Source organism: Hirundo rustica, chromosome 3, assembly GCF_015227805.2.
Source record: "Hirundo rustica isolate bHirRus1 chromosome 3, bHirRus1.pri.v3, whole genome shotgun sequence".
Lineage (NCBI taxonomy): Eukaryota > Metazoa > Chordata > Aves > Passeriformes > Hirundinidae > Hirundo > Hirundo rustica.
Window position 1 is genome coordinate 83,451,737 of NC_053452.1, and position 23,153 is coordinate 83,474,889.

A 23,153-nucleotide genomic window follows, 5' to 3' on the forward strand; every position below is an offset into this window, starting at 1 on the left:
TCTTTATGAGATCCTAGGAACTTTTTTTCAATATTAGTGTTTTTAATAATTTTAACTGTTTGCCTTTTTTTATTATTGTTAAGTCATAAATACTAGACAGATATCTAAAATCAGTTCTGAAATGGTGGGTTTCCCAAGGGATGGGATTTATAAAACCACATACATATCAGTGTAATATTTAGATTTCTTGGTAAGTAATCAGTTTCAGTAGAGACAAAGATTTCATAAACACAATTCATGCCAGTCCAGGATGCTTTGGCTGCATTTATTGATTTCCTACAAACACTGGATGTAATTGATACCTCTGTGGATTCAGAAGCTTGATTGTGTCCTTTTAACCTCATGTCAGATAGCTTGAACAATGCTAATAGAAGTACAGTTCAGGTTTCCTATTTTGCCTTGCAGTTCTAACTTATAAAATTCAGGCAGTTGTAAATATAATTTGCCCTTTTGCCCACATACATCTTGCTTTGTCGCATGGGGAGATGTGTGGTTGAAGGAGTGGGACACCTTGCAGTGTTCTGAACAGGCCTATTTATTTGTTCACTTGTTACTTCAGGCATAGAAGAGACTGATTTTCATATTTATTTTGTTTCATCAGCAAGCTGAATCACAGGCATTAAAATCTTATGTCATGTGGTTTATACATGATTTACTTATCAGGAAATGGGCTCTGTGATGTGGGTTTATTTTGTATGTGACAGGGCAGAATGCATTAAAGATTTTATGAGAGAATTCTCTTGACTGTAACAGCAGTGTTTTTCAAAGAGAGAAGTAGAACAACCTGAATTAAAATGGGTTAGCAGAGAGGGGCAGTATGTTTCTGCAATCCCAGAGTTTTGCTGGCATTCTTTTGCTGACTGGTGTCCTGGTCTAATTGCTTGAAAATTAGTTTCCAGTTTAGACCATGATTACTTCAGGTGTTAAATAAGTGGCCATAGATATTAATTGTGGTTGCTGAATTTTTATTTTGGAGGGCCTGGGACTGAACTTCTTATCTCTGCACTTTTAGGTAAATTCAATGTTCTTTGTATGTTGGGGGCTTACCCTGGCATTCAGGTGGTTTTAGAGCCCTTTGCCCTCTGCACAGCTCTGTGTTGATGTTTCAGTGGTTGTTGGCAAATGATTGTATTCACCATTTCAGTAAAATCCAGGTTGCTGTAGCTGGCCTCATATAGTCAGTGGATAAACAGTCACGAACTGTTGTGTTGTGATTGCATCTGTACAATGAAATGGTGCCAGTTCTTTTCAATCTAGATCACTAAAACTTCCAAAGTCTCTAGTGTGGTATGTAAATTTGCATACATCAGTAGGGAATTGTTCTTGTCTTACATTTTTACTCTGCAACCTTCAGTGTGATGTTAGTTAGATGAGTTGTTTTAGATTTATAATTGGTTCTAGAAGCTGCATCATAATTGTTTTCCTGTTCCATCTGACATCTGAAGGATTGAAAGCTTCTAGATTCAAGCTTTGTTTATGTTCTGTTTCAAATTAAAATGAAAATAAGGTGTTCTCAGCACATTTTTGAGTCATATTCGTCTGGGAGATGTTGTTCTTGCTAGAAAGATGTTTCTTCTATTTTGCCTAAAGACAGTGGAAGTAGGACAGTATACGTTTTTCCTACTAACTTAGTTGGTCTTTATTGAGTTCATGCAGCAAGGTTCTGGTACTGGAGGGGCTTCTGTGAAAAGTTGCCAGAAGCTTCCTCCATGTCCAACAGAGCCAATGCCAGCTAGCTCCAAGACAGACCCACTGCTGGCCAAGGCTCAGCACATCAGTGATGGTGGTAGTGCCACCAGGATAATGTATTTAAGAAGGAGGAGAAAAATCCCAGGGCAACTGCAGTTGGGAGAGGGGAGTGAAAATACATGAGAGAAACAGCCCTGCAGACCTTATCATGAGTGAAGAAGGAAGAGGAGGAGATGTTTCAGGTGCTGGAATAGAGATTCCCCTGCAACCTGTGGGGGGAAGACTGTGGTGAGGCAGCTGCCCCCCTGCATCCTGTAGGGACTGTATTCTGGTTCTGCTGGAAAACATAACTTGCAGAACCCATGCAGGTTAATAGAAACAAATACTGTCTTCTCTAGTCGCTGCACTACTTAAATTTCTGACTGCAAAAACCTCCTTTTCTCCCCACCTTTATTTTCCTGTCTCTGCTGAGATTATTCTTTCTAGGGAATAATAAACAGCATTGTGTAATAGTCTTTGTAAGATTTCCAACCCAAGATTAATTTGTGTGTTGCTTGGCAGTTTCACTTCATCCCACAAGTGTGTGTAATATTAGGAAAATGAACAAATTTTACTCCATACCTTGGTAATACAGTCATCAATTCTCTCTCGGTACTAAAGTTGTTTTAGGATTCACTTTTGGCAGATGGTTTTTAATAGGTACATAATTTGTGGCAGTTGTGGATATAACCTTGGAAACGTGAGTTGTGGTGTAAGCCAAATTCCTTTGCTAGTAGAATTGCAACACTATTTTAGGAATTGTGGATTGTCCCATTCAGATCAGATAGAAACACATGAATTTATTTGAACTCTAATACTGATGTCTTGCTAAGGTTCTACAGAGTTTACAATCTTACCTTAGTCTTTTTCTCTTTTGTTTTCCATTCCCTCTGCCTTCCCCCCACCCCTCCTCCATTTTAATTGTTGAGACTTGGGTGGCAGTATTTTTCTCTGCAGTGGAGATGTACAACATGCCCCTCTATAGTGACACTATAGCCAGCTGGCAGGGAGCAAGCCAGTTTTATGCTGATCTTCTTTCCTTGGTTTGCTATTACTAAAAAGACCTCTGGGGACCCTCCAGGTGGTTTTAGGTACCACAACTATTTATTTATTTATTTATTTTCCCTTACTGACCATTTTACAACTTTGTGACTGATTTCTGTCTTTTCTAGTGTTTGGCAGTTTGGGGTCTGCCATTCCCTCCTCCTACTTTCAGGTCTCTTCAGCAGTGAGGCTGTTATACGCAGTTTTACACACCAGCAAGCACACATAACCTTCTGTCTCAGCTTCTTGGGTTTTTTGGTGGTGACTGCATTTTGAGAAGAATATACAAGCTTCTTCATATTCATATCATGAAAACAGAACCACGTGAGCAGATACTATCTTTCAGATAATTATAGCATCCTTACTGACAAACTGATGATGTACAGGTTAGATGTGTGGACTGTGAGACTGTCAGTTTAGGGCATTTTCAGGTTTGAAGGGTTGTGATTAGCAGCACGAGGTCCAGCTGGTGGCCTGTCACTAGAGATGTACCATAGGGTTTGGTATTGAGACTGGTAGTCTCTCACTCTTCTTTTAAGGACCTGGGTGATGAAACAAGAGGGTGCCTTCAGTAGATGCCCAGAAGGTAACAAAACCTGAGTGGTGGATACAGCATCATGTTCTAGCTGACCCTACTTGAGCTGGGAGCTTGGACTAGACCAAAGCATCTTCTCACCTCAACAGTTCCATGATTCAGTCCTCTGCTCGTTGCTGTAATTCACTCTGGTTGTGCTCCCTGGTCTGGCACTGTGGCAGCCTAATAGTTACATGAGGCAAATGGGTTCCACAGAATCTCAACATGGAAGTTTTATGCATAGGTAGAAATAGTATAGGCTGTATCATTGCTCTTCTCACACAAGAGGCAAAAAAATATAATTATGAACAAGCTTCTGCAACTATTTCCTTTGCCTAGGAGACCTGGTCCTATTTTATAAAAAAGGTAAATGATAGTATTTCCATGCTTTCTGCTGTCTTTAAAATGTAAATGCTAGTTTACAGAGGCAGATGTTGTGAGGCACTGTAAGCAGATGGAATAGGAAAACCTGGTGAAATTTTATTAGGATGGTGTCACATTGTGACTTGTAGCACCTGTGTGTCCAGTAGCGGATCAATGCTTTGGATGTTAAAACCCAACTTTGTATTGCTTCTAAACCAAAGTAATTGAATTAAATTGCTTAGTTTACAGTAAACCTTGTCTGTCAGTGTGTGTGTGGTGTTCAAATGTCATGGTATTGAGCCATGATGTGGTGCAGATGCCTAGACTTTCAGGAAGGCACAGAAATGCAATAATAAATGAAAGAATGGATTCTAATTTATTTTGTTAGGTCTAGGAATTTGTATATGGGCAAGTAAGTAGCTGTTAGACTTGTATGGGAAGACCAGCAAAACCTGAGTTAAGTATGAATATGTAGATGAAACCTCTTGAGTTTGTTGAGAAAGAATGGTCATTTTGGTGTTTGTTAGTGTGCATATTTAAGCAGGTTTGTAGTAGTTTGACCTAATAGTGGAATAGTTGTTCGTACATGCTCTTTACCTAACTTGTTCTGGTAAGTATGATGATGATGAAGCTAGGAAGATAAGGAACATATGTGGGTATAAATGACAGACTGTACCAATTTATAATTCACTTTCACATTTAATGTAAATCTTTATTTAATATTTATTTTAATGTATTGCAACAGCTTCTTCAGTTTCTGCTGGATTTTTGGAAAAAAAAAAGTCTTACTGAAACATAAACCAACTTGCTCTGATCTGTATTGTAAATGCATCATGATTTGTATATACTGCTGAGAATCAATGTAAACTTGTGTTTTGAACGCAGTGTGGAAAACTGTTAAAAGCATGGGTGGGAGTATCTGCATGTCACTAGTTCTGTTTTTCACTTCACTGTACTAACTCTAGCATCAAAACAGCCAATGGCGTGGTTGAAATTATTTCTACCTTACTTCTAGGGATCAGATGATTGCCTTGTAAAAATCTGGGCAACCGATGATGGAAGGTTGTTGGCTACTCTGAGAGGGCATGCAGCTGAAATATCTGATATGGCAGTAAACTATGAAAACACCATGATAGCTGCTGGAAGCTGTGATAAAATGATCCGAGTTTGGTGCCTTCGAACTTGCGCACCCTTAGCAGTCCTGCAGGGCCACAGTGCATCTATAACATCATTGCAGGTAGGTTTTTGCTTTGCAAAAATGAGTCATGAGAACGTTCAATGTAATAAAAGTGCATGCCTGGCAACTAAGCTTGAAGTGAGAAGGAATTTTCATGGTATGCATTGTGAAAAAACACATTTATTGTCAAAATGCCTGACCTTTGAAGAATCCCAGACATAATCCTTGTTCAAAAAAATTGCATGATGCATATGGGCAGTTCTCTTTTAAAGTACTATTCCTTTGCAGGCTGTGATTCTGAGCACAGGTGCATTAGTAAAAACTGCAGTCGCTGGGAGTACTTTGGTTTGTTTTTGTTTAGAGTTACATGCTACTGTGCAACTTGGGTGCTAGGGAGGGAGGAGGAACTTGAAGGGCTTTGGCAAGTAACCTGAAATGGTTCTTCTGGAGGGAGTGAAGGAGCAATGTTTTGTTATTTTGGTGTTCATTCCAATCTGTTTGATACTTGGTGTTGGTGGGGGTTTTTTTGTGAGCTGAATTGTGGAACTTCTTAGAACATCTGGAACAGATTAACAGGAGAACTTTTCTTTTTTTCTTCCCCTTTTTCCCAGTTCTCTCCACTATGCAGTGGCTCAAAGAGATATTTATCTTCAACCGGGGCAGATGGAACTATATGTTTTTGGCTGTGGGATGCTGGCACCCTTAAAATAAAGTTAGTTGCTATTTTATATATTGCTACTTCTGTTTATATAATTGAGAATTATGTAGAAATGTGGAGAAAAAAATTGACTAAACCAAGCTTGTCATTGACTATTTCAGTATGTGATTGTTTGGTATGATGTATTTCTGATGTAGCTATAGCTTGCTTATCTCTTAATAACTGAGCTGATAATACGACATTTTGTGGAGTGATAATGTATATATGTTAACTTAGAAAATGAGTCTACAGTTGAGTTTTTTTGTTTAATATAATATCAAAGTTGGCACTCCTTTCTTCTGATGTCATTGCAATTTCAAATGAAATGAAAATTATATTGATAAAATTATTGCAATTTAGATTGCAAAATCCACTTTTAAAGCAGACAGTAATATCCTAGTATAAATCAGGATAGGATATTTTTGATGTTTGTTCTTTCCTTACCTGTATTACCTTTTCATAGTTGCTCTTGTCTGTAATGTGGCAGTAGGCACAATTCTTGGACAGCCATGTATTAATGGCTGAAGTTGTGCCTGAAGTTTCTGCCTTCAAAGATACTAACAATGTTGTCAGGACTTTCATATATAGTTTTTTAAAATCAACTTGCTCAGCAGCTTTCAAATGCTCCTTGTTCTTTATTTTCCTTTATCCCTAAAGCCCATAGATTAAAATTGGAAGTGGATGTTTTAGTAATCATTAGTGATTTAGCTTTGATAATTGGATGTGTTCTTATTGATTTATGTTCCTCGCAGGTAAGTTCCTTGTAGTTTTGGTAACTCCTACTAAAATCTTTTTCTTCCAGTGTGCTGAGGTTACGCAAAGCTTGCATAGTTTTCTAGTTGTTTAGGCCTTAGGTATTTTGATATTCTCAGGATGTTTTGTCTCTTGGTACTGTAAATGAAGCTGTGTCTCAGGTTGTTGCTCCTCTGCTGCCTAGTGCATGCTATAATCAAATTAAGGCTCTCCTTTTTTACTGAGGACAGGAGGAGATAGCTTACGTGCTTATTTTTGTGTGATGGAAGCGAGTTGCCACCACATTATTTTTCTTAAGGCTTCCTAAGTCTGTGCTCTTGTTGACAAGGTGAAATCTATCTGGTAAACCTTTGGAGCCCCACTTTTTTTTTTTTTTTTTTTTTTTTTTTTTTTTTTTTTTTTTTTTTTTTTGCTTCTCTTTTCCCCAAGTAAGTTTTAGTCCAGGGAATTATTGATTTTTGAAACTAATTCTGTCTTTAGAAAATAGTGAATCCTTGAGAGTTAGGTAGGTTATTAGGTATAAGATAATGGGAGATGAATGTTTAGAAATCATGAAAGTTAGAATGAATCATGGAGTTGGATGGGATTTGTCTTGAGATAAAACTTAGGGAGAAGATTGGTGCCAGTTATGGTGGGGAATTTTCAACTAATTCCTTTCCATGGTGATATATAATTGTAGAATAAAAAATTTTAGTGAGATGTGCCCAACAAATGTTAAAAGAATAGAAGATATTTGAGGAATACTTTCATGTAGAAGTAATTTCAAGAGATGTGATTAGACAGGGTCATAAAGGAAACAGATCAGTTCAGCTGTCTTGTGCAGCACAGCGAGGAAGTGGTTTGGTAATACCATGCAAGTGACTCATGTTGCTTAACGACAGTGCAGATAAAATTTTGAGACTAGAACTTTTCTGCTGCACTTACCTTCTGTTTTGGAAATAGTTTTTATGTTGGGTTTGAGAAGAGAGAGGAAGCTGTTAAGCTGTATTTTTTCAGTCTGGAAAAAAACTAATACATGTAAGATGAGTTGTCATGTACAGTCATGTGTGTGTTGAGGAGGGAATATCATGAGGAATTGCTTGTGGGCCCTTATGGTTTTAAGAAGGTGTCAGATGAAAGTATCGGTTTTCAAATTGGAAGAAGATGGGTCTTTACAAAACATGCAACGGAGTTACAAAGCTCTTTGCCATAGGGTCTTATGCATTGTATGAAGATATTAAAAGGCATCACTTGTACTTTTTAAACTTCTTTTAGCTTTGCTAGAGCTGTAATGTATTTGAAGCAATTGATGCTTTTTAATCCAAACTAAAACTTGATAAAAATATCTAAATAAGAAACAGGTATGTCTTTTGGGACTGGAATATAACTGTATGCTGCTTGTGATATCAAAACACTTGGACACACAGACAAGGCTTAATTTCCTAATTGAAGAGTATACAAATTCAGGGAACTTGTTAGTTAGGGGAAGTTTTACTCAATGCACTAAGCTGTAAACTTTTCTAACTGTGCTTACATGATTATTCCAGTAAATCAAAGTAAATTATACTGGGGAACTTGCAATCCAGTGTAATTTTCCACAGGAAGGCTGCATTGTATGGCTAATGCATCTCAGCCATGGGTATATATTGTCATAACAGTTTTCAATGAGGTGATTGCACTTCCTTACACACTTAGATATGGTTCTCCTTCCAGCGCTGTGGAACCTGGGGCAGGTTCCTTCTACATCCATTCAGTTATGTGCTGGGGGAAAACAAATTCTAGCAATATAAGAGCATCAAAGGAAAGAAAGATGCCTCTTAATTTTTGTCATTAGGCCTCTTTTGAAGTTATATTTAAAAAAAATTATGATGTGTAGGCCATCTGGAAGAAAGTATCACTGGTGAGGTGGGAAGTTTATCCTTCCATTTATCTATGTAGTAAAAAACACAGGCTTGCTTCTGTTCAATATTTCTAAAGAGGAGGAAAACTGGCAGGGACAATAAGATCTTTTACCTTGGTTGTTCAGCCTCTGAGCTTGCTGCCCTGTATTTTGGTTGTATCTAGTACAACTCCCACCCCAGGAAGGAGAAATTGGAACTTTGAAGCAAGACCAAGAGTTCCAAGTAGTTCAGGTGAAAGATGCCGTAACATGGTTAAGTTACAACTTGATTTCATGTTCCTCCTGAGCTTGACTGCAGCCTGCTCTACAAGAGTACAATTGCTATCAGTGATGAAAGTGTGTTACTAAATTATCCAATGCTTCAAATGGGGGTGGGTGGTGAAGTCTTGAAATTTTAGCTACTTACAGAAAAAGAAAAAAAACTATATATCCCACCCCTGCTTTTTGTATTCAACGCTACTTGAATTACCTGGTAGTGGGCAGCCTCATGATGATCATGTGGTTAATTGTCATTTTAAGATGATTGGCAGTGCCATTAGTACTTTGCTGAACCTTTTCACATAATACAGGAAAAGCAGAGTTGGTATTGTGTTCAGTGTGCTCTCAAAAATAATGAATTTTGTTCTTAACTACACTGAGTTTTTTTCTGATTTTTTTTTTCTTATCTCTGCAAATGTCTATTTTGTTTCATTCTCAGATTGCAAAAAACTTGTAGCTCAGCTTTGCCATCAACTCTGCTGCAGTTAATATTATTTAATTAATAGTGTGTCTGAAATTAGGGGCTTCCCATGTTGGTCTCCTATTGTTTTATAACCTTATTAATTGAGGCATGTTCTGATTTTGAGTCAGACACATGGCCCAGTCTAGAGATGTTGGTGAACCCTCTGTTTTGAAAAACTGCAAAAGGACACATTACAGTAGATTTAGTGTCAGGATGAAAGAGACATTGGCACAGCTGACCACAAAATTCTCATGTTGTTCAAAGGAAAGTGAGCAACCTTGTTGCTAGTGTTGCTATCCACTAGTGTGGCTACATGTTCTTTAGTGTTATAGGGGCACCTGTGTACTCCTCTTCTTTCCTTGAAGATATTTATGAGCAGGAAGCTACTATGTATGTCTAAAAGCAACAACATTCCAGGTAGATTAATTTAGTTTCCAAACAGAGGAAGACTGGTTGTTGCTGCAGGCAAGGAATTCACAGAATGTAGCCCAAACAAGATGGAAAAACAACTGAAAATTTAGGCAATCAAGTTTTACCCTGGATTTAGTCTTCTTTTACTATTTTGGGTGGTGATAGTAAACACAGGAGTTCGATTCTGCATCTCTTTACAGTAGGGAGGAGTGAGAAAGTCTGCCACATAGGAAATTGAAGAATCATGTGCTTCATTCAGGTTTAAGGGAAAATTATTACAACTGGTCAGTGCATCACAGTTAAATTTGCTGCACTGTGAAATACTTGCCTATATATCTTTTCTGAGGAGGACACACTGAGTTTTCCTTTTTCTTCTGCCACCTGTTTGCATCACAAGTTTCCAGTGTTAGCCTGTTACTGGCAGACCATATGAGCAAGGCAGCAGAAAGGTCTCACAGATTTGAATAGAGGAGCTTGATGTACTGCTTTTCTTCTTACCTATTTATTCTCCCATAATTCTAACAAGAATAATAATAATAATTAAAAAAAAAAAAAAAAAAAAAAAAAAAAAAAAAAAAACTCAGGAAAAACACATGCTGATTTTGACATTCCTGTTTTGGACAAGACACTGATTTCTCAGTTATCATCAGTGTGATGTGATAATTCCAATTTGCTTTCTTATGTAGAAGGCACTTGATGTTAAAGAGGTTGGTCATATAGCAGAATTTGGATATGCTGAACCTTGTGAACTTGTGAAAAAATACTTAAATTAGAGGGGTTATATCACACATCTGTTTTCTGTGAAGAAGTCCTGCTTTAATTACTACATGACCAGAGTTAGGCTAGTCTGCAGATTAGATTAATAAACTAATAAAACACTTAATAAATGCATTGAAAATATATGTAAAGTGAACCACTGTCCTGGAGAGAACTAGCTTTTGTCCCTTTCCCATGCTTCGCAAAAATACTGATTGTCCAACTTACTTTGCAAGTATGCTCAATTGTAGAAGAGTGCTGTAATCGCTTGTCTCCTAATACCTAAAATAGCACACATTGGGGTGACATATGTATGAGAATTTAAGTTAGTTATCTGAACTAGAATATAAATGCATACTTGCTCTAATTCGCAGCTGTCCTAACTCCAAAGGCAGAGTTCACAAACAACAGTGGAAGAAAACAACAGCCTATTTATCTATTTACATTTGTTCCAAATTATGTAAACTGCATATTGAATTGTCTGATAGTTCTTGCTAGTATCTCACTTAAGGAGCATTTCAACTGTTTTGTAAAAAATGATCTTTGTCTTGTTTAGTGTATCTTGTCACAAATCTGTAGGGAGTCACCTTAAAACTCCTGCAGGAAAGGTCACAGAAACAACCTATACTGAATGGATAATTTGGAGAAAGATTTCTTAGCTGGTATTGCTGATGTTTATTACTTTGTTTTATCATAAACATCACCAAAGTTTAATGCTTGTCACTTTCTTTGAGATAGAAATAACTGATTAGTAGAGAAAGATCTCTTATGTATCTGCCTTCAGGTGAAATGAATTATACAGGCCATTTTGCTTTTAAAAGAGAACATCTCGGCTAAGCTCTGAATACGCATTCTTTTATGTTAGAGCAAATCTTTGGTGATGACACTCGTGGGTGTAGTGCTGCTGTTCTCTCGTAAGTTAATTCTTTGAGGGAAGATTGCAGATGGCAAACTGTGCAAGACCACCTACTGGTTTGAGGTTGCTATAATGCATGAACAGAATTGAAATAATGATTGAAGAACTTGATCTGATTTGTTTTGGTTTTACCCATCCTTAAAGTGCCACTTCCACTGAAGCTTTAGTGTTGCTTGCACATCACGTTTTGAAATGCCGGGAGAAAAGTCAGGGCCATAAAATAAAATCCCTTACAAACTTCTAACCATTGTGCTGACATTTTGGGTACTGTTTGAAACTAGCCTACAAGGAATATATGTCGTTTGAAAAAAACTCTTATTTTAATACTGTGAAAAATTGCAAATTTATTTGAATTTCTTTGATATCCTTGTCTATAAAGAATACCCAGCTCTGTTTCTCCCTTGTAAAAGCAAGCATATGCTACAGGAAAAATCCATTACACCGAGCAGTTTTAAACTGAACATCATGGGAAGCTGGCTCTGTTCTGCCCAGCTGATAACTTCAGGAGAGTGTTTTGTATAGCAAAATCAGAAGGGAATGGGATTTAAGTTATGTTACAACTGTCCTTGATGCATGTATTACTTAGTCCATCTGGATGTCTTAGTTTCCTAAAGATCAGCTCATGAAGCATAGTGAAACAAAATTGTTTATAAATGGGCAGCCATCTGTTCCTTCATATTTAATTTTATCCTTCTGTCCTTTATTTCTAAGATACTGACTTATTTTTTGAAATCCTATTAGGAAATTATTTAACTGTGGTGTTTTTTTTAATTTGTAGTCCAAGACCAACAAAGTTTACAGAACGTCCTCGGCCTGGAGTCCAAATGATCTGTTCTTCTTTTAGTGCTGGTAAAAGACTTTTTTTTCCTCCTCTTCTTGTATCAATGTAAGAAGTCATTTGAAGTGTAAAATAAAGTACAGAGCAGTTAGTATAGCATATTTCTTTTTAGTAAGGTGTATTTGAGTTTAAGTGGCTCTTAAAAAACCCCAAATATTTAAAATAGAAATTTAGAATTTATGCGTTAATACTTTCTGCTACAGAAATTCTTAGAAACAGTTAAACTTATGAAGTGTTGTAACTAAGTCTCTTGTGACTGCAAGTCTTTTCAGAACAAGATGGATATATACCTTTTTCTCAGAATAATTAGCACAGTCAGCTTTATCTGAGGTGTAATATATGGGGATTTGTACGAGAAAGGGCTGATTACAGAGTTCTCACGGTCTGGGTTTCATTGATTCTAGAGCTGGTAACTGAAGAATGCTACATAAATAATTGGATAAAATATCAAAATGTACTGGAGTTCTAGTTCCATTTGATTTTTTTTTTTTTTTTTAAAGAGGGACGCTTCTAAGGGCTTAGTTGCAAGCAAATTACTCTGGTTAGCTAATCTTTCTGATACATCTCCTGACGCATATTTACTGACAGCAAATGTGAGGTAATTCAGCTCCAGTTAAACTTTGGAGTTTCTAAATATTGTTTTGACTTAAAGGTCAGTTACAGGCATAGTTGAAATGAGATATACAGCTATAAATTTCAGAGAATAAATTGAAATATTTGATGTTACATCCCTTTGAAAATACTGTAATAACAGTAGATTGCCCTTTTTTTTAAGACTTATCTGTTTGTTTTTCTCAGGTGGAATGTTTTTGGCCACTGGGAGTACAGATCACATCATTAGGGTTTATTTCTTTGGATCAGGTCAGCCAGAGAAGATATCAGAGTTGGAGTTTCATACTGTAAATACATTTTTTAAAATTACATATGTACTTGATTAAAGTAATAATTTGGATAAAAGGGGATAATTTGGAGAAATTTGATTTCTTTTTTCTTTTTCTGCTTTTTTTTTTTATATAGGACAAAGTTGACAGCATTCAGTTTTCTAATAGTAGTAGCAGGTAAGCACACTATTCATAGCTAGCATTTTGACCTTGTAGACATTCTTAAATACCAGTTTCCAGAGGCAGTTATTAAAAAATAGCTTTGTTTTGAATTGCATCCAGTAAAATAGTCTATAACTATTGGTGTCTCACTGTTTCTTTTTAATGGCACTCCTTAGTTTCACAGTTGTTTTAATTGTAATGATTGAAGTATTTTGAATTTGCTAAAATTATGGATATAAAAATACTTGAAACTTCTTCCCAAGAAATATGTGTGTATATATATATATTCACATATCAAATACATGTACTTTTAGGTATATTTTAATATGTAAACCTTTCTTCAGTTAAGTGACTGCTGCATACAGAGAAATTATCAAACTAGATCTAACAATGTTTTGTTTAGCTAGCCTAATGCTTTTTTTAATGTTTCATTTTAAGTTCTGGATGTTGGATATGAAGGATGCTAAAGAAAAGACTTTGGTTTATTTATGAAGCATCCGACACTTTCACTTATTTGATGTTCTAATGTACACTTTTATCATGATTCAAATAGTTGTCAACCAAGTTTCACCCACCTCTTTCTCCTCCTCCTACCCCTCCCTGAACCTCTAAAAAAGGGCAAGAAAAGTGTGGGAGAGAAACTCGGGCTGGGAAACACTTCTTCATATAAACATCATAATACGTAACTCAGTGTTTAATGCTAACTTATTGGGAACAGGTTTTAAGTCCTGTCTGTACTTCTACTGGTGGGGCTCTCCTCTTGACCTGGTGTGATAGGGTCAGTCCCTTGGAATGCTCGTTGGGTTGTGGTGTCCCTCTGCCACTGCAGAGGTGGACACTCAGCAAGGTGCACCAAAGGTCATAGAACAGGGGCTCAGGATAGGGAACAGATTTGACTTTTTGGAGGCCTTGCAAATTTTTTTTGCTGGTGTGGAAAAGGTTTTCAACCTCAAGCCACTTTCACGGCATTTTGACACTGTTTGGACTTCTCATACCTTCTGGTTTTGAATTCTAAATTCAAAAATTAATTTTCAGGTGTCTTTTCTGTATAGATCTTTGATCTCTGAGTAACCTTTTCCCCCTTTTGTTAGATTTGTGAGTGGAAGCCGTGATGGAACAGCACGAATCTGGCAATTTAAGCGAAGGGAATGGAAAAGCATTTTGTTAGATATGGCTACTCGCCCAGCAGGGTAAGTGATGTAAAATGTTCTGCTATCGCATAGATTCTTAAGGGCCTCTGATATAATTTGCTGACTTACTAAAAAAAATTAAATAAGACAGTGAGAGAAAAGAAAAAGAGAAAGCTTAAGTTATTATTGCGTAAATGCACTGAATGCTTATCTGGCTCTTGAAATCCAACGAAAATAAATATTTGACCACATATCCAGCTGTGGAAATTAGCTTGTTTTGATAATAGTACCACTAGTATTTTGATTAGATTAAAAGAATAAAAGTTAATTAAAACCCATTGAAGGTCAAATTTATATGTTTTTTTTACATAGACATTTATTTCTGGAGCAAGAAAACCAGGGCAGATCTCTTCTTCAGACTGCTTGCATTTGAGTAATATTTACAGCTATTGTGGAATGTGCATGCCCAGAAAAGCAGTATTGGGTCCTTTTCATACAGCATTCCAGAACAAAGAAATTGCTGGCTCTGTAATAGTTTCTCATTTGTTAAATCAATCTGAGAGTTTACAAGAGTTTGTAGGTGTGGGAAGCTTCTGTACACTAGAACAAGCAACAAAAGAGGCTTGAAGATGGAGAATGACTTAGTAGGAATTGTGGCTTGCACCTTTTTATTTTGGCATGAAGATGTTTTCCAGATGACATAAATTAAAAAGATTTGTAACAGGTTTAAGGGATAAACCTTTTTCCCCTTGCTCTTCATACTGAGTAATTTGCAGGACATTTAGTAGAAAAAATACTATAATGGTTTCAGGAATAATCTGTGGAAAGATATCTGTAAGACCAAGAAAGGGTTGGAAGAGAAGGCTAAATAAGCTGTAATTTAATTAGATGTTTAGATCAGACGTTATCATGTCAGTTATGGACAGATGCAACAAAACATAGGTATCTAACTGTTGGACAAGAGTGTATAAAACACGGGTACATTGATAACAGACTGAGTTATTCTCAGTAAAAATTCTCAATTTTAACTGATACTGGGCAAAAGAGGAATGAATGGATTCTTCTTCACTGTGGTCATAAATGCTGAATTTGTCTGAGAAACTGAAATGTTCATTTTAGTAAAGCACCTATAGCAGAATTCAGTTTTATCCTTGTGACGAGAGGAGTAAGTGCAGTTCCAAATTTGATCTTTTCTGCACAAGAACAGTTTTATCAAAGAAAATGAAATCGCTGCACTGAAAGGAAAGAGTAAATTCAGCTTATAAAGTCTCCTGGGTTCTGCATTGAATCTAGAAGGGAATTCGGCTTTAACTACATTTTCTGTTATTGAGTTTTACAATACATACTATTGTGCAATGTGTTTTAGTGCTTACTGTATGGAAGATTCTGTATTTTGCCTACTTAGTGGTAATATGCTATTGTTGCATTTAGTTGATGTTTTCATAGAAGTAAATGTGCTAGAGAATTCAAGGATGATTAGTCTTTAAATCACACTGCCGAAAATGTAATTTCTGGGTATTCTGATAGTTTATATTATAGATTACTATTGTTTGGGTTTTATGCAAGATTAAGTGTCATTATTACCAATAGTGAAATGATGGCAGGGTAGTGGTGTAGTACTCAATATTGCCTGACAATTTAGATTATTTAAATGTATAGAATACTTCTCTCCATATTGAGAACTACTTATTAAAATGTTCTTTTGGACAACTTATTGTTACTTGGTTGATTAATTTGGATTTTTGTTCTTTAGATGTCAAAAAAATACTGTAGCTATCAATTTAAGTAAGTTAGATGTATCAGAGCGCATTTTCTGGAAGTCACTGTTTAAGTATCTACAATTCTTTGTGATTGTATGTGCTACATTATAGAAAACATCTTCAATTTCTCTGGTTTCTTGAAGAAATATTCTTAAAAATACAATAAAATAGAGAAATATTTTCACTTCTTAGTAGCGTTAAACTATTTTGGCAAAGTAGGATTACATTGAAATTTTTTACTCTTTCATTTTAGACAAAGTTTTCAAGGAGTTGAAGATAAAATCACAAAGCTGAAAGTGACCATGGTGGCATGGGACCGCCATGATAACTCTGTTATAACTGCAGTTAATAATATGACTCTGAAAGTCTGGAATTCTTTCACTGGTCAGCTCATTCACGTTCTCATGGTAAGATGTACCATCTTGATTTATCATTCTTGAATGCAGAATTTATTTATACATCATCAACATTCCTCCTTACGTGGTTTTTCCTGTCTGAAAACTGCCATGACAAATGTTTCCAGATAATTGAAGTGTAATAGTGATGTCTATCAGCTGCTTATTAGAAAACAAAAACATAAAGTTGCAAATAACCACTGCTGTTCAAGATGTCTGAAACTAATTTTGGACTTTGTTTGGTGTTTGGGGTTTTTGTTTTTGGTTTTTTTTAATGGAGTTCTCTCTTGAAGGAGAGAAGGAAATGTTAGTTTTTTATTCTTTATTTAATGTGATGTTTTGAAATACTGTTAATGGGTAAATTTGCCCTCTTTAACCAGAGACACTTCTGCAACCTAATCATTCCATGAGTACAAAAAATTAGTCTTCTAGCTAAAACAAATCAGCAGTTTTACTAATCTCTGACACTTCTTTTCTAATTGAGAAAATGGCGAACTCTAGGTTCATCGTGATACTCTGCTTAGAGATGGAAATACTTAATGCAAATCTCTAAAATATAGCATTAATTTTGAAGATGTTCTTCTCTAACTTTTAAGTTATATAGTTCATTCTTTATGAGTTTAAGTTAAATTTCTAATGGATAGCCTGCTGAAGAAAAATGGAAATCTGTGGAATATTCAGACCCCAAGATGCCAAGTGTTGTGGATACTAATCTTTTTAAAATCCTGGTGAAAATATTGAAACATGCTTTTGAAGGTGGTGTACTTGACATACTACTTAGGAAGGTAAAATTGCAACTGAAAAGAAAAGAGTGTGATCCACTGCTACCAAAAAGAAACAAGTGTGGTTAAAGTAGTTTTTTGCTGGATATCTTCATAGGTTAATGTGGCAGCTGCTAGTGTTACCATGTTGAATCCTTGGGTAAGTATTCGATACAATACTCTTTTCATTCTGCTTTCTCTTTATTTTCAGGGACATGAAGATGAAGTGTTTGTGCTTGAACCTCATCCATTTGATCCAAGAGTTCTCTTCTCTGCTGGACATGATGGAAATGTCATAGTTTGGGATTTAGCAAGAGGGGTCAAAATCCGGTCTTACTTCAACATGGTAATTATTTTGCTTTATACAGATATGCCAAAGAAATTGTTCTAAACCTTCTGCTTTTAGTACATTCTTATGTAGGCTATCTTGAAGTATGATTTATGTATAGAGCAAGATCCTGTATCTGGTGAAGTCACAAGAAATTCCTTTTCAATTCAGTGGGGCAAAGAGTAAATCTGAAAAATGTTAGAAGTTGTTTCTTTGGCTGTATTTCATAGTACTTTATTTCTATATGCTTGATCCACACAAAATTGTAATGTTGGTTACATTGTCAGAGGTCATATGTAAGAGGGTGACAAAGACCCTCATTTAGTGCTCTTTTTCCTGCCTGGGGAGCCTAGGTGGAACTTGATTTATTTTTGTGTTACTAATTCTTAATCTGGCTAAAGCTGTTCAAGAGTCTCCTGATTTCATATAAAGTTGTTGTATATTGCCTTGGCTCATTGGATGGAATACTGTCATCCTTTCTGTGTAGAGCTCCTCCACATGCAGGTTTCAAATTTGGTCTGTTCTGCACTAAACCAATTCTCCTGCAAGATGAATGCAATAGGTATTTTCATCTGTTTCTTGATATTAAATGGGTCTTTGTACATATCTGTTTCCTCAAAAAAGGTAATGATGTATTGTGCAATTCAGACTTTGTCTCATGAACAAAATTACAAAAGCCTTTGCTGAATATTCACAATCATTTGGAATGCTTGAGAGTAGGCAAATGGGCTTCAGCTGTAGTGGAATGGCAGTCTTGGAGACCAGCATAAAGAAGATCACCTGAAAAAGAGACCAACCATAGATACATTTATAAAAAGATAATGGACATTTAGAAATTAGCTCAAGCCAGTAAAGTCACTGAACATAAAAAAAGGTTTTAAGATACAGTGCAGTACAGTAGAGTTCATAAACTCTTTGAGAAAATGAGCAAATTTTAATCAGAGAGAGTGCAACCTAGATTTCTTCAGCAATGACCTAGGTTGAGTAATGTTCGTTCTGCAGTGGTTTCTGTAACTGAGCTTATGAAGGATCCAAGACAATCTATCACACTGGAGCTATGAGCACACATCTTCATTACTTGGTGCTATTCACTGTTGCCAGTTGAGGTGTATGTTCTCGTTGCATAGTTAGCTTGCATTTCCAGTTCTACTTACAATGAATGTATGACAGTTTTCATGGAGTTTAGGTCAGAGTCTGAGCTCATCTGCTCCTTTTAAACCAAGTCCATATAAGAGTTATCAGAATCTAAATTACAGGTGCCTGTGATATTAGACAGCCCCCCGAAGACTGAAATATTTATTTCAAGAGTGCCATGCAACATAAACACCTAAAGAAGATAGTAGTCATACATATTTTAAGATCTTTGGAGTCAGAGAAATTTGTAGACAATCAGAAGATCTCAGCAGCTAGTAATCTGTGCTTTATGCTAGAAATTTCTTTTATGAGAAAGTCTGCCTGCTGTGTGAGGTGAGGGGAATTGTAAATCTAGCAATCAGTTCATCTCAAACCAAAGAATTACACTGTCTGAGCCAGGTATGCCAGAGAGACATTTCTCTATGGACTATTTCACCAGACTGTCTTCTGTGTTTGATTCTTCAAAAGACATGGCTGCAAATCAGAAGTTTACTTAGGTGATAGGTGGCAGGCAGAGGACTTTGTGCAGTCACCTCTGCAGAGCTGCAAAGGTAAAGTGTTCTGGTTTACTACAGCGGGGTAAATTAATTCATACAGAGCTGCCAGTCTTCTCTATTTCCTAAACAAAAAAACAAATGGCAAATGTCTGTTTTACAATTCAAGAATCTGTCATTATGATTGCCTGGTCTGTGGTACCAGAAGTAGCACTTGGTGGCTTTCCCATAACAAGAGTTCCTAAAAAAATGGTGCAGGCCCTGGGGGAATTGATTGAATTAGCAAAATCATAGAATGACTGTTGGCTTAATATTAGTCCAGTCAGGTATTTCTCTCCTAGATGGATTGCTTTGTACATCTAAAGCCTTGTGGCATATGCCTAAAGTAGAGTTGGGTGTTTTTAAATTACTTTCCACCCCGCCCAAAATACCTTCATTGTCAACATTAAAAAAAAAAAAAAAAAAAAATCCCAAACAAACAAAAAAACTCCAAACCTAAAAAAACCCCCAAAACCCAAAAAACAAAACAAACAAACAACCCCCCCCAAACAAACAAAAAACCACAAAAACCAACCAACCAAACAAAAAAACCCACCAAAACAGCCCCCTAAGGGATGCAAGCAGTGTCAGTTAGTTTGAAACATAATTCTTTTATCCAGTCAGTGAATATGAGATTGCAAAGAAAATCATAGTAACCAAAAATACTGTTTGCTTTGTATTTAACTTAAACTTTGATTCCTCCATTTATTTGTTCCTTGCTGGTTGCAATCTGATCCCACTAGCTGACTCTGGTGGTCCTGCAGAACATTCTTTCCCAAGTTTTTAAACTGAAGATTTGCTATGAAATCAATAGTCATAATTTTGGTTAATTTGAAGCATCTTTGATAATGTGTGAAGCATTTTTGGTCTGTTTTAAGCATCTTTGGTCTGTTTGCCAGATTTTGGTCTTTTTCATTAATAGTAATCTCAGTCCCATAAATTAATGCCACTTGGGTTTACTCTCAGTAAGTATATATACTTTATATATTTCATGTTTTCACCTGTAGTCTTCATTTCATTTGATCTAGTTGTGTAATTATTACATAACTTGGTGTCAGAGTCCATGGACATTCATAAGTGGTTTAATTCAGTGACTTGAGTCACCTTCACTCAGGGAGCATATTCAGTATGCCAGAGAATGAAATTTGCCATAGAAGTATCTAGAGTGTGAGATGGTTAAAGCATTTTAGGCAATATTGAGATTCAGCAAGTAAGTCTTGAGATGGTTTTAAATTGCATGTGCAGATGCAGGTATTTGAGTTTTGGCCTGTATCATATTCACACTAGTCCTAATAGAGCTGCTAATGAAGGATGTGTTCTTGGTGCAATATTAGGGCTGTTTCATCTGCTGTATTTCCCAGGTACAAAGAGGCATTCTGAAGAAACAGGCTATCTTAAGTGGTTTCTTTAGCCAAGTGTTTCAGAGCTTATGTATTTCACAAAAATAGTGTTGTTGCTACAGAAGAGCAGCACAGACTCTTATAAATGTTTAAATTGTAGTTAATTTTGCTGAACTGTGTATGACCTGTAGGTGTCTTGGAAGATGATCCAGGTGAAAAAATACACTGAATGGTGGGCTATCTGGTGAAAGCAGCTGCATGATAATGTACATAAAGTTATATTTGAAGTGCAGTTCCTTACTCAAAGCTGCAATGAGGCATCTGTATCCCTTGTGTGGTAAGGAACCTTTCCTGCAACTGAGGGAAGTCCTTGCTTTCCACAGGAGCAGGTGGCATTCATTCTTTTGGATTAATTTAGCTTGTTAGAGTTAGGAAATTATAGACCTAGATTCTGTTCTATCCTCAGTAGTAAAGCACTCAACGCCTGCCAGTTAGTTACTCAGGAGAGCATCTTGGCTATAAATGTCCTAGACAGGACTTCTTCCCAATTTTCCCGATTCCCATAGTTGTGCCACTATGGAGAAATTTGAATTTGAAGCTTGTTAGGCACTGGCTAGTTTTTTTGAGTATGCAAGTCATGTTCTAGGTAAATTAGAAAGTGGTAGAAGTTCATTGCCTTCAGGTAAGCTTTTGTGTTTGGAGGATTAATGTTCTGTCAGGTCATAAATAGAAGGTGTACACCACTCAGTTCTTGTCATAGCATTTGTTTTCTTTCAGATGTTCCCACTAAGTTACTTCCTAATAGGTGTGATGCTGTTGGTTTCTTAGGAATGCCAGGGTTGTCACTTGGATGGTATGTGCTGCAGCTCAGCCCTTAGGCTTTAGTTAGACAAAAGTTTCTCAATGTTGCGAACACATGAAGGCAGAAAAAGAAAACTACAGGGACTTAATATTTCAGATCTAAATGGAGATATGTCTAGTAATGTCAAGTGGATGCATGGGTATTTGCTTGGTTTGGTAATGGGGGTTTTGTCGGTGGTGTAATTTAGACTTTAAGTATTGGTGTTCCTTGGGTCTGACCCTAAGTAGGTTTGTGGTGTTACGATGCTGCCCTTGATTGTTAGTTTCTGGGCTTAGGCAGTTTCACTAAAGCACACTTTCCTCTAAGCAGTACTCTTGGGAATGGACTCTGCCGACTCAGACTGCTTGCAAAAAGCATTTTTTCTGGGGCTTCTGAGTATAGGTTTCTCCTGTGATAAAACTTACAGTTCTTGTCCCATGAACGGGCTGCCCTGTAAAAGAATATTAGAAGAAGATTTTAGGATATGTACAGGCCTGTAGTTCTGTTCATTCTTTCTTTTTTGTTTACTTGGGGTTTGTTTTTGGTTTTTGTTTGTTTATTTTTTTTAATTTTTAAAAAATAATTTGGTTTATAGCATAGCTTTATGAACAGTTGCATATGGTGACTTCTGTTACATTAAACTATGTTTTTGAAAGTAAGGAGCTATACAACAGTAGCAAGAATGAAAGATCAGGGGAGACCAGGCATTTTTACAGCTTTTTGTCACTATAGAACACTGGAATTCTTACTGTATCTTTGAATGTCATTGCTTTGCCTGAATCTGATATCTGACTAGGCAGATTCTGTAGGTAGTTATTGCAATTACTGAAAGAGAAAGCCTATGTTTTAATTGATAAAGATGAGCCTTATGATGTTTACGAAATCTTTGTGTAATGTAGACATTAATCAAGTAGGAATATTGAAGCCTTTAAAGAAAAAAATATTCTCCTGTACAACAGATTTCAAAGAAATACCCAAAGAGAGCCAACAACAAAAGATCTTTCATGACTAGGTGTTGTTCTTCTGTCTTTCTTGATTGACTCCCATTGTGATTTGCTTCTCTGAGAAGTCAGGCTTAGCTGTAGCTAGCAGTGAGCCGCCTTATGTCTGACATATGTGTGCCTTGGGTGCCTCCAGTGTGCCTGACAGCCTGTTAAGGTCAGGCTTTTCCTTATTTGTAATCTTAATGTATTCTCAGATGTGAAGTGTTCATTTGGACTGATTCTTGGGACATTACCTCAGCGCTAAGAGTCTTTCTGAGCACTGTTGTGTGTTAGGGTATCCTTAACATGCTCTGGGTGGTAGTTCTGGAACTCCCTTGGAACTTGGGGCTTAGATGGCCTTAGTTCTTTCATCGTGTTGCGAGGAATGCTTTGAAATACTGATACAAAAAAAAAAAAAGTTTTGACAATTTGGTATTAAATTCACAGATCTTCAAAAGAAGAACTTCAAAATCCTCCTACCTTTGTCACTAGCTGACTTGCTGGAAGGCTAAGCCACCTTAGCCTTCGACACTTGCACATCACAGTATGTATATCTCTTACCTGTTGAGAATTGTGTAAGTCTTTTTCTCAATGCCAAAGCACATTTCATGAGAGCATATAGAAATACCAAGGATATGTTTTAGAAATGCATTACAACTTGAACTCTAAAGTAGTCATTTAAAGCAACCTTCTGATTCTTTTGGAGGAGGAGAAAGAAAAAGAAAATATTCTAACTGAACCTGCTCTTCCCCTTTCCCACCTTCAGCTTCCTTTGAAATGGCAAGTAACTCAGTTATACTTGTGAAAGAAAAGCTTCAATCTCCCCCAGAACCACCACTGTTCTCCTCTGTGTAAATGCTTACTCTTCACTTAATAAATGCTGTTTGCCTTGGAAACCATATCGGTAGTTCAAAAATAGCAGTGTAACACTTAGTGCTTGAATTGGTATTTTGTCATTCTTATGCCCTCAGTCCCACTTTCATGGAAATGATCAGGACAAAGAAATAAAACAAAATAAACCTTTAAAATTGCAAGGCCTGAGGGGCAG

General features: G+C 36.5%; 1 protein-coding gene across 3 annotated transcripts in view; it reads left to right on the top strand.

The window, feature by feature from the left end:
* Nucleotides 1–23,153, top strand: part of PHIP (pleckstrin homology domain interacting protein) — a 106,179-nt gene that overhangs the window by 21,502 nt on the left and 61,524 nt on the right. For all 3 annotated transcript variants that reach the window (XM_040060607.2, XM_040060608.2, XM_040060609.2), the window contains exons 8-15: nt 4,725–4,946; nt 5,498–5,598; nt 11,798–11,868; nt 12,656–12,756; nt 12,875–12,915; nt 13,992–14,090; nt 16,044–16,197; nt 17,158–17,292. In XM_040060607.2, coding sequence (XP_039916541.1) covers nt 4,725–4,946; nt 5,498–5,598; nt 11,798–11,868; nt 12,656–12,756; nt 12,875–12,915; nt 13,992–14,090; nt 16,044–16,197; nt 17,158–17,292 — 924 coding nt within the window. The remainder of the gene's footprint in view (nt 1–4,724; nt 4,947–5,497; nt 5,599–11,797; nt 11,869–12,655; nt 12,757–12,874; nt 12,916–13,991; nt 14,091–16,043; nt 16,198–17,157; nt 17,293–23,153) is intronic.